General features: G+C 44.5%; 1 protein-coding gene and 1 pseudogene across 3 annotated transcripts; both read right to left on the bottom strand.

Annotated features, from left to right (window-relative positions):
* Positions 1–94: 94 nt before the first annotated feature.
* gpcpd1 (glycerophosphocholine phosphodiesterase 1) lies at positions 95–7,963 on the bottom strand. 2 transcript variants are annotated; one of them, XM_088362023.1, is made up of 20 exons: positions 7,740–7,963; positions 7,232–7,297; positions 6,949–7,039; positions 6,780–6,864; positions 5,722–5,797; positions 5,205–5,246; positions 4,818–4,941; positions 4,467–4,707; positions 4,235–4,397; positions 4,027–4,156; positions 3,865–3,919; positions 3,684–3,779; positions 3,513–3,587; positions 3,406–3,445; positions 3,251–3,309; positions 3,115–3,180; positions 2,910–3,046; positions 2,587–2,722; positions 2,349–2,509; positions 95–916 (listed from the first exon to the last, which is right to left on the bottom strand). In XM_088362023.1, exons 2-20 carry the CDS (start codon positions 7,278–7,280, stop codon positions 712–714), a joined length of 2,031 nt encoding a protein of 676 aa, XP_088218149.1. In that variant the 5' UTR covers positions 7,281–7,297; positions 7,740–7,963; the 3' UTR covers positions 95–711. The 2 variants fall into 2 exon arrangements, with proteins under 2 accessions (XP_088218149.1, XP_088218150.1); XM_088362024.1 differs by lacking the exons at positions 5,722–5,797; positions 7,740–7,963 and having other exon boundaries at positions 7,232–7,289.
* LOC148381894 (solute carrier family 23 member 1-like) lies at positions 7,793–12,853 on the bottom strand (annotated as a pseudogene). Its single transcript, XR_015854386.1, has 12 exons — positions 12,682–12,853; positions 11,982–12,131; positions 11,743–11,900; positions 11,456–11,615; positions 11,206–11,387; positions 10,992–11,112; positions 10,774–10,930; positions 10,452–10,704; positions 10,222–10,386; positions 10,056–10,164; positions 9,885–9,980; positions 7,793–9,821 (listed from the first exon to the last, which is right to left on the bottom strand). The product of XR_015854386.1 is annotated as a solute carrier family 23 member 1-like (transcript).
* Between the last annotated feature and the right edge of the window lie 1,000 nt (positions 12,854–13,853).

Here is a 13,853-nt window from a genome sequence, read left to right as displayed (position 1 = left end):
AGGCATCAAATGGCCTTATACATGTGATCCAAAATTTCTGCAATCAATTGCACTCTGTTGAGCTAATTTCTTAGTGTTAGACAATGAAAGCAGGTTCATTTTGATCCTTTATTTACCTCAAGGATTACCACGCTTGCTTTACATTCTGTTGCAACAACTCGGTTTTGTGTGATGCAAACGTCTTTGTTGCGTGAGATACACCACATATCATGCAATCAAATATTTGCGTTATGAAGTACTGTTCTGTGGGAAATGCACAACAATGTAACAGAAGGCAAACCTCCCTCCCCATCCATAAGGCTTCCCATTTATCACTAAGAGTGATTGTAGACATGACCCAATTTAAACAAAAAGAAAACAAAAAGGAGTGGAACCAATGAGCACCACAAAATCAACGAGCATCAAGTTTAAAAGGTGACGTATTGCATATTTACACTTCAAGTGCCACATAATGATCACTTCCATTACTGTGATTCATGAAAAGGCCATCTACACAATCTGCTCATTTGACACCCCCACCCAAATCTCAATAAATGTAAAATAATGGCACATACAGTCGCATTGTATTATATCCATGCTTGAACTCCGGATGAAGATGCTAGTTATCGCTACAATCAAAATGTGCAGTGGCCATTTTGTGCACATAAAGTGGAGGTGCTAGAAGAGTTCAAGCTCAAAACACAAAATCCTTTTTGTGAGAACTGGACGGGACTATGAAGAGCTGAGGCCCGAGTCAGACTCGGCGCTGCCGCTGCAGGACTGTTCCTTGCTGACGGAGCATGGCGCCGTAGAGCACGGTATGGAGAAGCAGGAGCAGGCGGGACTCTTCATTGTTTCCTCAGTGATGACCTCCCTTAGGGAGTGTTGCTCCTCCACCTGGAAGAAGTTGGGCTGCTCCGCTTGGTCCTCGCAGATTCTGTGAGATGACACCCCCACCAAACAAAACGGTTATTCAAGTACAGGAAACAAGTGAGCAACAATTAAGCTAGTCAGCATTTTGCAAGCTACAAATATGGGATATGAATAAACTTGTTCATGCACCCATTTTTGTTGACATTAGCACAATGCATACAAACCTGCTTTCATTTTTGTCTCCATGGTTGATTGCATTAATTGCTCTTACGTCACTTACTAATACTTCTAAATGGGCCTCGAAATACAACTGCAGGCTTGGGGGGGGGTCCAAAGCGAAAGGCATTTCATATTCTATGAATTGCAATCAGATTGTAAGATGCCATGCCACGGTGCAAAAGCACACAATAGCCCATCTGTTAAGAGTTCCACTTTGAGCCGGAAAGTGCATATTGATAAAGAGGTCAGCTGGATATGTAAGAGGTTCACCATACTTATGTTTTTTGTCTACAGTTTAGGATTTTTTTTCCAGTAACGTGTGTGTGTGTGTGTGTGTGTGTGTGTGTGTGTGTGTAAGACAGCTAAGTAGCCCAAATGTTGAGCCAGAAGGCTGGTGAGCTTTTAAGCTTTTCAAGTAAAGCGATACGTAAATCCCTTTAAGGACTATCACGTTTAATCCCCGGAGCATCACATGCTGCAGAGATCAAAACGGAGTGTTTGCTCTATAATGTTTACACTACTAAAATCCTTGATGTTAAATATCCATATCCGCAAATTAACAGTTGTTAGCCGCGTAAAGGAGGAATGTTTGACGAGGCTCGTTAGGACTGCCTGTTTGTTCAAACCTTGGCCCGGGGGCTGTTTTGTGGCCCGTAGCTGTTGTGGTGAAAACACGCCAAGTGCCTCATGCAAAAGCTGTTCATTCATGTTTGAAGCAACTCAGCCGCAAGAGGGGGGGGGGCATGCCAGGGTCCATGAGGCCAAAAAGAATGATAAGTCAAGGCAGTTGACCAACCGCCGGGGTTCAGTCCCAGTGTGTAGGACGAGTCAACTGTCTTGCATTACCATTGAGGGCCATTGGTAACGTAAAAAATGAGCATCCAAGCACTAAAATGCCAGAGAGACTTTACAGTAATCTGAGGAACTCGAGTCAGAATTTGGCAGTGAGGATTCTGTAATTCTGGGGGTGGAAAAAAACAAAACAAGAGTTAACACAAGGGCCTCTGGAACATGTGGCAATGGTAGATGAAGTGGAATGTGGAGGGGCAGAGCAGCACAGCTGCTTAGTATCTTGTCTGACGGAACAAGCATGAGCATGAAGACTTGGAAAGTATTTGTGAAAAACTTGTGCGGGCAGAAGTGGAAAAAATCCCACACAACCTGCTTTCGAATGCAGCTTTTCCCCTCAAACTCACTGACGTGCTCCAGAATGAATACACAATCGAATATTTTGGTCATGACATGCAGGTTGCGCCATTTGCTGTGCTTTGTCTTGCCTGTCATAGATGAGTCCATCGATGCCCTGCTCCCTCAGCTTCCTCCTGTTCTCGTGCTCGTTGTTATCGTCGCCCCAGCTGAACACCACCAGGCCTTTGACCTGCGCCTCCCTGATGAGGTTCACGTTGATCAGCAGCTCCTCGGTGTGAGCGCTGATACCCTGAATGAGACATTTGTTGATATTCATCAGCATGATGCGCTAGTGTATCACGTAAAAACGAGACGGGGGGTTCGTACTAGGATGTCCTCGCTTTGAGCGAAGCTCATGGCGATCTCGGTGCTCTGGCAGCGGATGTCCATCAGCTCAGGATACTTTTCAGAGACGCCCTGCGTCAAGAAAAGGATGGGGTACTTGTTCTGCTTGCGGCGCACCCTGAGGGACAAACAAAAGAAAACATGTTGATCTGATTTAGTAAGATTACACTGCACAAGTTTTTTTTTTGTACACAGTTTGTCCAAGTAAGTAAAAGTTCATTGGAGGTAAAGGTTAGTGCAATCTTGATAAAGTCAGCTGAATTTGTATTTTTCTTCGTTGGTCTGTCTGATGCATGAAAGCTTACATGGAGCAGATATCGGGGTCGAAGCAAGAGAAGACGATACGTCGCTCGCCTCCTTCCCGCAGAATGCAGGACAAAATGATGTCTAAGAACTTGTTCATGTTGAAGTAGGTGGACATGTTGCCTTCCCATGACCCGTCCTGTTGAGAAAACGTTGAAAACTTTGCCGTGCATTTGGCTGCCATGTTCTGTTTTAAGCCGTGTTCACCTTCATCTGAGAGATCCATTTGAGTTCGATGTTAAAGCCCACGTTTTCTGGGACAGCCTGGAAGAGCTGAGGAAGAGGGGGGGATTTAATTCAATCAAGATGTCGAAAGAAGCGCTTGATGCTTGTCAAGTCTTACCTGCGAAAGTGACGGGAAGGGCTGATGCTCGTCAATTTCCTCGTCATCCTCCATCAAGTCTGAAACAAAACACACATCTGTCAGCTGTGTTCTGTTTATTTAGTGTCATATCTGACTCAGCTTTTTTTGTGTGTGTGTGGGGGGGGGAAACAGACCTTTGAGGTCGCTTCCCTTCATGGCGGTGACGTGAGCCAGCTGAGTAAACAATACAAACACACACGATTAACAAATTGAGAACTGCACGGCAAATCAGGAGTGTTACCTTCAGAAGTTGCAGCTGATCAAAAGTCAGATCTTTCACAGGGACTTCGATTAGCTCTACAGTCTGGTCATTTTTCTGGAAAAAAGCAGATACAAAAGACACAAACAGCCAGTTCAAGGAAATGTTATGACGTCCCGTTTGTACTTTGCAATCTCAATCCAAGGTTGTTACCTTCTTTTTGGTGGCGATGCAGCACGTGAGGTCGTGGTACACGATGGGCACCGTGTCCTTGGAGAGGTGGACGTCAAACTCCACGTAGGCAGCCCCCTGCGTGTTCAAACACGGTGTGTGCGTTGGAAACGGCGTGCTGTAGTGAAAATAAAAGTCTTCGTCTGCATCCCGAGAGACATACGTGATTGGCGGCGCTCCGAAATGAAGCGATGGTGTTCTCTCGCACTCTGTGATGCCTGGAAACATAACAGTTCATTTTGGAGTACTTCCTTGACACCAATTCCTACTTATGAGCCAGCGCTCTGGCAACACCTTCAGGTGGATGAGAGTTGAGCGGACTTACTTGGCGGCGTGCGTGCTGCCGGCTCCCCGATGGCCCACGTTCAAGGACTTTCCTTTCTTCCAGTACTTGGTGAAGGTGGCTCTCATATCGCATTGCAGCCCCGAGATGGGCCTGATCACCAGGTAGTCCACTGTGGAAACACAACACATGTGTAAGGCGGGCTTCTTTCTCACTGTCGTCTCACCCTCCATCTTGAGCGCGACTCTACCTCGCACTTTGCCAATGGTCTGCCTGGAGTTGCGCCCCATGATGGGCAGCGTGACCAGGCCGTGGTCCCGGCCGCTCTCCAGGAAGGTGGAGGAGAGGAGGCAGGCGGTGCCCACGTGCCCCGGTTGAGGGTCGCCCTGGACCACACGCTCGCTCAGATCCTCCTGCAAGTCCCTCGATTAGATGAAGTCCCTCAAAGGCAGCCTCACCACTCTCCAGGTGACTCTTCTTGCCTCAAAGAACTCAAAAGTGAGCTCCAGGTTGTCAGGGTCCATGCTGTGGATGCTGTACTCGGTCCACTGCGAAGGCTCCAGCGCGTAGCCGCACTCGGGCTGGGAGTGGCGCGACTTGTAGCATTTGGAGCTGATCATGCTGATCTCCAGGGTGGTGGGCACCTTGTGCGGGGACGAAGGACTGCTTTCCCCTTCCTCCTCATCGTCCTCCTCCTCAACGCCCTCCAGCGTCAGTTTGATTCTGAAACAGACGAGCAGTACAAAGCCAAAGTCAGTGAAAATAATCCACGTCACAGCTGCACTAAAGAAAAAAAGGGCTCAAAATATTCTACGAAGAGGGTGTGGGCCTACCTGAAGCGCGACTTCTTGAATTTCTTCTTAGTGATTGACACTGGCGACATCTTAGAATAGTGCAGACGTAAACGGATCTCCGTCTGGCATGTGAGCCAGCCGATGTCGGTGGACTTGAAACCATCTAAAGGCGTGGGAAGACACAGGAAAAAGAAATGTGTCAATGTGGTTGCTGACAGCGAGCGATTGTCAGACGTTTTGGTGTTTTGTTTTGTTTTTTTAAATGAGGAAGGACAACTTTTCTGCTTAGTTGCACTTCTGCATTAAGAGCCTCATCTTAGGTTAAGGTCAACTAAACAGGATTTTTTTTTCTTCATTTTATGGTGTTTGAAAAAAAAAAAAATTAATTATCAATTTGAATTCTGTTATTTTGTATATTTGACTTACTGTGAATTCCAAACTGTCCGTTGTTGACACTCAGGTGGGATGCTGTAATGAAGGAAAACAGCATTAGAGGTAGCAAAGAGGAAAAAAAAAAGACAAACCTCTCAATCCAGAGTAGTTCCCATTAACAATCACTTTACATTACAATATTTTGTCAAAATTCAAATTGCAACTATTAAAAGATCCCAACGTGATGCCTTGCCTGAAAAACCGCTCCCACCGAAAAGTATTTGCCACCAAGATTGCCGTGTAAGACTAATTACGGGTAGTGTGACAAAAAGCTTTATCTAGAACCAGCTTGGCCTGCAAGCGCAAACATCGCAGCGTCACCCCAAGCAACGACCGCAGCGTTTACTGGTTGACAAAGCTCGTTCCAGAAACTATCCGAGCTCATCGCTTTCGCAAGCCAACATGTGTTGAATGTTCTACTGGGGGGGTTGCTTTCTAGTGACATTTTTTTTCTGGAAATTTATTAACAAGCTTTGCCCAAGCCAAGCACATTGTGCACCTGTTGTAATACCTGTGGTGCTCATGGTGCGGGGCTGAAGATGGCTCTCCCACACATTGACTATCACCTGACAAGGCTCGCCCGCATTCTGCAAGTACAATGTTTGTTTTTTGTTTTTGTTTTCCACAGTTTTAATGCACACAGCATGCGTATAAAAAGGTTTCGGTCTGCTCCTCAAGTCATCTCTGGACCAGACAATCAGTCAGCTTGGGCATATCTGAAAAGGGGGGATTTGTTAGAGAAGGAAACAGAAATGCGAGCCTCCGCTAACCCCCGAGTTGGAATCGCCATGTTGAATATATAGAATTGTCGCACCACTTTAAAGAGAGCTTGGCACCATACTTTGAAGACAAAGCTAAAAGAAAATGGCTTGAAAAATATTATTTTGATAAATACAATTTAGTCCACGTGTGCATAGGAGGAAATATAGCTTATCATTTCAGTTATGGCAGTAAAGATTTTAATCACCTTTTAGTCTAGTCTGCAATAATAACTAGATTAGATAATTAGTCACAATCATTCACAGGGAGGTCAAGGTCAATATTTTAAAATATATCCACAGTCACAAGAAGAAGAAAAAAAAAAAACACGTGTTGTTGGGTGTGTCAGAAGACATTCAGCTACATCGCCCTTGGCCATGTCACAAGCTAGAAAACATGCCATGTCGGCACGAAATCTTCTTCACCTTTGCATTTTTCAATAGTAACTAAAAAAAAAAATTGGAAATAAAAACTCTTCTCTTTCTGATAAGACGCTATGGAGGACAAAGTAAATAAGGCGGCTCACTTTAATGCTTTTCTTTTTTTTTAACTCTCCTACAAAAAATAAAGCATGAAAAAAATAAAGCATGGTGAAATAGTCAAAAATCCAACAAACAAAAAAGCTTCTCAGCCTTTGATGACAAAACTGCAAGCCTTAAGCCTTCATGTGCCTAGGAGGAGAATTTGACACAAAACATAGTCGCCGTTTCACCCATTTCCACTTCTACTTCTTCTTGTTTTTGTGTGCCACACCCAAAATCCTGAGACATTTGACTGACGGGATCAGTGAGTTACTAATAAACAACTCACTTTTGGGTCCAGAAAGAAGCCCTTGAAGAAGCGGTACTTGACCTCGACTCCTCTGGGAATGGTGACCGTAGTCGTCCATATATTCCTGGTGAAACGAGCACAAAACAATCAGGATGAAAAAAAATGAACTTCTAAGCCTTTGTGGAATTACAAAACCCGTTCAACCAACCCCTCTCCGCTCAGGGTGTTCAAGACCACCGCTTTTTGGTAGCTCCAGTTGCCAAGGGATTCACAACTCCCGACCACGGCAATCACTTCCCCTGAGTAATATTCACAAGTGGAAATTTTAAACATGAAATAAAGGCCCAGTAGCACACACTAGCTAAACAATTCTAAACACATGTCAACCCTTGCTATCTGCTGTGTTATGAGCAAGAACTGCTGAAAAGAGTAAATCGGTGAAGTGTATTGTTATTTTTTTGTTTGTGGTGGATCAGTCGGGTTGAACAAACCTGGACACGTTTCTCCGCCGACAGTCAGAGTCACCTGGGAGACCTCCATTGTTGACACACTGATGGCTGGCACACGTCAACAACACAAGTATTACGTTATCGATGATTATTGATTATTTCAAATATTGAGACACAGGCAAACACTTTACAGTAGTTCCTCTATCAGTGACAGGTTATAAAATCATTGAATGTAAATGCCATTGAAAGCACACATTTATATTTATGGTTACCATTTTGAAGAAATTCTTTTTATAACTTTATTGGGAAAAAAAACAGGATTATTTGTACCAAAAGGATAATCAATTTGACAATCAACAAATACCGAAAAGAAGAAATATGACAAAGTGATAAAAATATAAGACGTGATAGTCCTTCCGATTTGATGAGTAAAAAAATCCTACCTCTCAACAACAGATATTAGGAAGAGTAGACTATCCTTCAGTAAGTGGATGAATAATTACTTAGATCGGGTAAAGCTAGTCCGACAGGTTTCAAAGTAGTTAATTACCTTTTTATGCAGCGATGGAAATCACCATGATGGAGGCGAGGCCTGAGGGTTAGGTTACAAAGGCATCTTTATGAGCGGTCACGAAGCTCCCAACGACGCTGCCACGAGCCATTGCCGCCCGACACCGAAATATGCTACCGATGATAAGTTTAATTTCCAAAGAATGTGAACGTAAACGCCTTAACGCCCGTGAGAAGGTGCAAACTCGCAGAAATGATCAAACAAAAGATGTGTCTGAGACTAAAGCGTAGCAGAGGAGCGGTTAGCGGTAACGGAGAAGATGCAATTTCAAAATAAAACAACTAATGCGCTGGAATGTAACTTTTCTAAAATGTGTTGTTAATATTTTTGCATGACTGCGATTTAAATACGAAATTAAACACATTTTTGTAGTGCTATATTGCCTTTTAATAGTTTCCATAAGCAAAAAGTATACCTGTGCGTTTATTTTGAAAGCGTTTATTCTTCTGTTTGGCCCTTCCCTCACACATAAACAAGCTGAAACCGGCCCATGTTGGATAACTGTTAATCATACGTTTCACTATGCATAGTTGTCGTGCTCACGTGTTAAGGGGTCGAAGTCTCGTGTTTTATCTATTTTTTTATTTTATTTCTCTAAACAAGGGTCAAACGAGTCACAGTGACGCGTGAGGCGTTTACATAAATCCGCAGTGGTCGTAAACCACACTTTCACTACGTCCCAATCAACACACTTTGAACTTTGTTGACAAAATAACGCTTAGCTGGCTTTGAACTCGATGGCAGTAATCATTGCAATCGTTATCAAGTCTAAAACTGCACAGTTCCGCTAAGCCATTTAAAAAATATATACATTAAAAAAACCATCTTATCTTCTTTTTAATCTCTGCCAACACCTCACGCACATAAACAAAAACAACTCTTTTCCACCATCTAGTGTTGAAAACTAATACTGCAACGTCCTTGCCGATCGTTACTCCTGCATGCCTGCAAGCCCCATTCATTCAGATTGGGAATGGAAGCTCATTAAAACTATTGCCGGTATATTATTTTGGCGGGGACAGTTCCTTAAAGTCTGCAGAGTAAGTTTGTTAACGACCACTGACTGGAGAAGCCGTAGAAAGAGAAGTCAAAAAGGGGAGTGAGAAGCCTGCAGCATGCATATGAATATTTTATTTAAGTTCTCACACCGGGGAGTCCTCCTGCACTTTCCCGTGTGGAGTTTTGGGCAAACATTCATTAGAGTAGACAAATAAAAAAGCAATTAAAAATATTTGAAGTCTGGCTATTATGTGTTTTATGTGTTAAGCTTTGTGGTGTGATTAAATAGCAACAGAAATTACAATCTTCTTTCTAAGCCTATTTCTTTTTTTATTTGCCTTATTTAGGTTTTGAAGTTTTCCTAGTTTGCACACAAAGTTATTCTATAACAAAGGGGGAGGCAGACTTTAGAATAAACAACTAGAGTCTCGCTACTGTTTGACTTTAATGAACTTATGCAGCTTCATTGAACAAGCTGGTCTGCTTCTGTAATGCCCGCCTCGTATAATTCATTTTATGATAATCATCATGGTGTGCACTCATATTGTCCGACGTTATCGCCGTGAGATGGAGCAGCAGACTTTCCAGCTGCATAATCGTATGGCTTTGAAAAAAAGACACATTCACTGGACTTTGTGAGGATCAGCAAGGTTCAACCTGGGTCGTGTATGCAACTCTCCTCATAGCTGACAAGATTCTGACTTATTTCCTTTCAGGCTGTTATCTCTCATGGAATCGTCGCAAAGCAATATCATAAAAACCGACCGAGTGCAGTGATAAAAACATAATTGCTAGCCACATATTTTGTTGCCTGCTACACTGTCAGAAAAATAGATAGATAAGTACTGATATCAAGGGTACAAAAACAGAACCTTTGCGGGTACTGTCACCGAGCCCCGAGCCTTCTCCACGGGCAGAACGGGATGTAGCGGACCCAAGGCCGTGACGACAGCCGCTTTGTGATGCCGAATGGGAGGTTGTAAATGTCGGCCGTTTCCAAGATTCTGGAAGCATCTAGGTGTGTTTCATCCGGGACCAATAGTCCGCGCTCACTCTTGGTGCCTGTATCATGAGAAAATCTCTGAGCAACATGGATGGCTGAGGTTAGTTTAGCCGTAAGGTTACCAGGAATGGTGTTGTCCAAGAAGAAGCCCAGGAAGCCTCCGACGAACATTTGAGTTGTAAAAAGAATCCGCAGCACCGCGTCCACCTCGCTCACACCTATGGAAAAACACATGGAGATATTTTTATGGGGTGCTGAATGTGAACTTGGACTATGAAGGAAATGCAGCAGACCTGTGGCAAAGATGTTCGGATTCTTGGTGACCCAATTAGGAATAACCAGCCCGGAAAACAAGGAGAACCCAAACACAAAGATGTTCCTGGAGGAATTCATATCTGTTGACTAAAAAACAACACGTAAGGTTATGATGACTCCTGGATAAAATAAAAAAAGACTCACCTGCAGGTTGGAGATCCCCGTCGCAGCGATGACCCCGAACATGATCAAGAACATCCCTCCGATCACGGGGTTGGGGATGGTGGAGAAGATGGCTCCGATTTTACCCAAGACCCCCATCAGTATCATGACGACTCCGGTGAGCAGAATCACCACTCGACTTCCTACCTGTGCCCCGGACACAGCGCCATAAATTCAGGAAGTTGGAGACCCGCGTACGAAAGGGTACCAACCTTGGTGATGCCCAGGGCGGCCACGTTCTCGCTGAAGGAGGTGGTGCCGTTACCGGTGCCAAAGGCCCCCGCCAGCAAGCTGCCGATCCCTTCGACGCCGATTCCTCGGTTGATGGCGTGCTTGGGCGGAGGCGGCGCCCCGGACAGCTTGGCGCACGCGTAGTAGTCGCCCACCGACTCGGCCATGGAGCACACGATTCCCGCCATCATTCCGTAACTCCTGCCAGGCTCACCGCCGGGATGCCCCACTGGCCTGGAGACAAAAAGCAGTTTTTGATCAGGGATCGGCCCAAAAAGATTGTGGATCCATGGAAAAGCTCACCTGGATAAGGCAGGACGAACCAGGAAGCCTGACCAACCATGTCCCCCTTCACGTCAGTCCGGGCCTGGTGTCCGTATCGGTCCGGATCGGACGGCAGCACGTCGTAGATGGTGAGCAGGTGGCACACTAACCAGGACACGGCAATTCCCAGCAGAATCTAATCGACATCAATTGTTAGCATAGTACGATAACCATAGTTTAGCATTTTGAGGACCTACGGGCATGGTTTGGAAGATGTAGAACTTTTTTGTGTGCAAGTTCCTGGCCTTGCTGTAGGCGGGAAGAGGAAGCCCGACGAAGCGCAAGTACTGAGAGAACAGGATGATCAACGCCGCAGTCCTGAGGAAGCAAATTATGTAGCCGAGCCTCCGGTTAGAATTTGTGGACCTTTTGACCGCTCACAGGCTCAACACACAAGTGGAATTGACGCACGTGACTGAGATTCCCCAGTGGCTGCCGGCCCGGACTCCGGCCGCATCAAACATGGCCAAACCGATGAGCGAGATGGTGGGCGCGATGGTGAGGGGGCCGACAAAACGCATGAGGAATCCCACCAGTCCAGAGAATCCCACCAGGATCTGCAGGAGTGACGCCACCATGATGGAGCCCTGAAGCTTGGTAGAGGCAAAATGGAACCCGATCTTTAATCAGATCAAATTTGACAACGGTTGTGATGGCTTACTGTTTTCAATCGCGTCTGCCACACTTCGATGAAGACAGGCGAGGACGTGTCCACCAAGCTGGCATTTTGGGTCCAAGACGGACACTGGAATTCAGGTATGGACAACGTGGCCAACGCTGGAGTGAGTAATGTGAAGGTGCCTCCCTGCAGGATGGGAAGTCTCCCAAGAAAAGGAACCAATGTGATCATTCTCAAATTGTGCATCAGTAAATAATCTAAATATGAATTAGCATTAGCTTAATTCAATTCATGTTACCGAGGGGTCCAAATGTTTTGCATGTTGGCACCTGATGCCGAAGGTGACTTGCAGAATGGTGCATAGACCCGAAACAAAGAAGATGGTGTTGATGAGGTGACTCTGGGTCAAGCCGTCGTGCTGCAAGCACAATCCGTCTGCTAAGATGAGCGGGATGGCGATGATGCTGCCAAATGCCGTCAGGTAATGCTGTGGAGTGGAAGAGACCAACGTGGTTAATTGGATGGGGGGGCGTGGCGAAAATAGACTTTTTTTTTTTTTGGGAATCACCTGAAAGGCCAAAAAAGCGCACAGGTACCAGGGAGGGGTCTCCGTCACACTGTACACGGTCACTCTGTTGTTACGCTCCACTTTGTCACCGCTTCCATCCATGAAAGACTTTAGAGGATCTCCCCCGACCTCCATTTTGTCCTCCTCCATCTAAATGTGTGCACAAACACAAGCAAAAACATCCAGCTCCTTTCTTGTTCCCAATCTTGTTCTAAACAACAAGATTATCCATTCAAATAAAGGTCAACGTCCTCTTTTATTTAAGCATCACAATTTGATTGACACTTGTCACCTGAGGTTGGATTCATTTGTAAATAATTAGATTTTTACTCGCTGACCTTTCACCTTAATCGCCAGTGTCTCAACTAAAAGGCCACAAAAGGGAAGAAGCACCAACAGTCACATAAACAGACTTTTAATTGACACAGAGATCAATTGCATAAAATGTCGTGTTTTGATTTGATTCCCCCTCGAGCAAAATGAGATGTAATATCCACAAAATGCTAATCCGCAAAGATTTGGGCTCAATAGTATTTTACCTCCCCAAAGAGCTCATTAAGATTCTTCTTTTCCGCTTATTGCTCATACTATAAATATTTGTAAGAATAAATAACACAAGTTTGAAGGCAAAACCTTTTTGCACCGATTATTCCTACTGAGCCACTCAAATATATTTTGATTAAACTTAAACTTTACCTACACAAATCAACTCCTGGCAGTGACTGGCCGACTTCCCTTGTCCAAACGTTTCTGCGGCAGAAGAAGAAGGAGACGCTTGAGTATAGCGGCTAATCATGATCGTAGCTCTCGACCACTGTTGTTGCGTTAGCAGAAGGGAGCTAGCCAAGTTAACCATAGTTTGTCATTGCTTGCTGCTAATGATTGAAAGGACCATCAAATGTTTGCTCTGCCAAGTCCAAGCTTCAGTCTTCACATCTGCGTCATGTTAGGTTACGGATTCTAGTTATTGATCTGACTCCAAATTGCGATCAACACTTAACACATAAATTGCTATGTCCTAATCCACACACTGGCGCACCTAACAATTTTGCGAGTTCGTTCTGTCAAAGAGAAGATTATCAATTAGACCAAATTTACCAATTATTTATTCCTGACAAAGCGCACTAATACAGGCCTGGGTCCCGGGTCCCTCACACTAAAACTCGTGCGTTTTTGTGACCACCAAAAGACGACACATTCTTCCGGGTTGCCCAGTTTTAAAGAAACACAATATGAATATTAAAGCATGCAAAATATTGTGAGATGATTGGTCGATGGCCATCTCCTCCCCGTCCAGGTGTCGCTGAGGTCAGGCGGTTGGGTTTTCCCCTCGAAGCCCGGTCTCATAGACGTGCTGTTGTTCTCGTTCCTCACCGACCTTGAGGTGGTCTCCTCCGGTACTCCCTATCCGGGCCTATTCCACAACACTTAGAAGAAAACAAGTTCATGCAGTTTGCCTGCACATTCTTCGGCCCCCACCAATCCACACGAGCACTCCAATACTAGATATTAATATGATTATAAGTTTAACACAACCTTAAAAAATATGTTTGCAAACTCCCGAAAGCACATTTCCCTTTAGTCACATGAACATAGCTGCATTCCTGGGTGTGCACACTTGTGCAAACACATTACTAACATGTATACGTTATACAACACATTAATGGTGTGAAGAAAATTTAAATGATTTTTTTTTTTTATTTGACAATAACGTGGGATGGGAATTGGGGTGTGTAGACTTTTTATAACCAGTCACTAACACACTTCAATTTTTTTTTTTTGATCAAACAGCTAAAATAAAACTTCAGTGTGCTTCTTACAAGAAAATAAAAAATTGCATAGAACGCAATATCAAAGGTCTGCGGCTGTTAG

This window comes from Syngnathus floridae, chromosome 19 (genome assembly GCF_059516105.1).
Source record: "Syngnathus floridae isolate MCC-2025c chromosome 19, RoL_Sflo_1.0, whole genome shotgun sequence".
In the NCBI taxonomy this organism is placed as follows: domain Eukaryota; kingdom Metazoa; phylum Chordata; class Actinopteri; order Syngnathiformes; family Syngnathidae; genus Syngnathus; species Syngnathus floridae.
This window is presented reverse-complemented; position numbering and strand designations above follow the sequence as displayed.

Coding starts and splice junctions, on each gene's coding strand:
- gpcpd1 (XM_088362023.1), bottom strand. CDS start 7,280: ATGGAGGTCTCCCAGGTGACTCTGACTGTCGGCGGAGAAACGTGTCCA. Junction 3,310..3,405: donor GAAGGGAAGCGACCTCAAAG/GTCTGTTTCCCC, acceptor GTTTTGTTTCAG/ACTTGATGGAGGATGACGAG. Junction 2,723..2,909: donor GACCCCGATATCTGCTCCAT/GTAAGCTTTCAT, acceptor TTTGTCCCTCAG/GGTGCGCCGCAAGCAGAACA.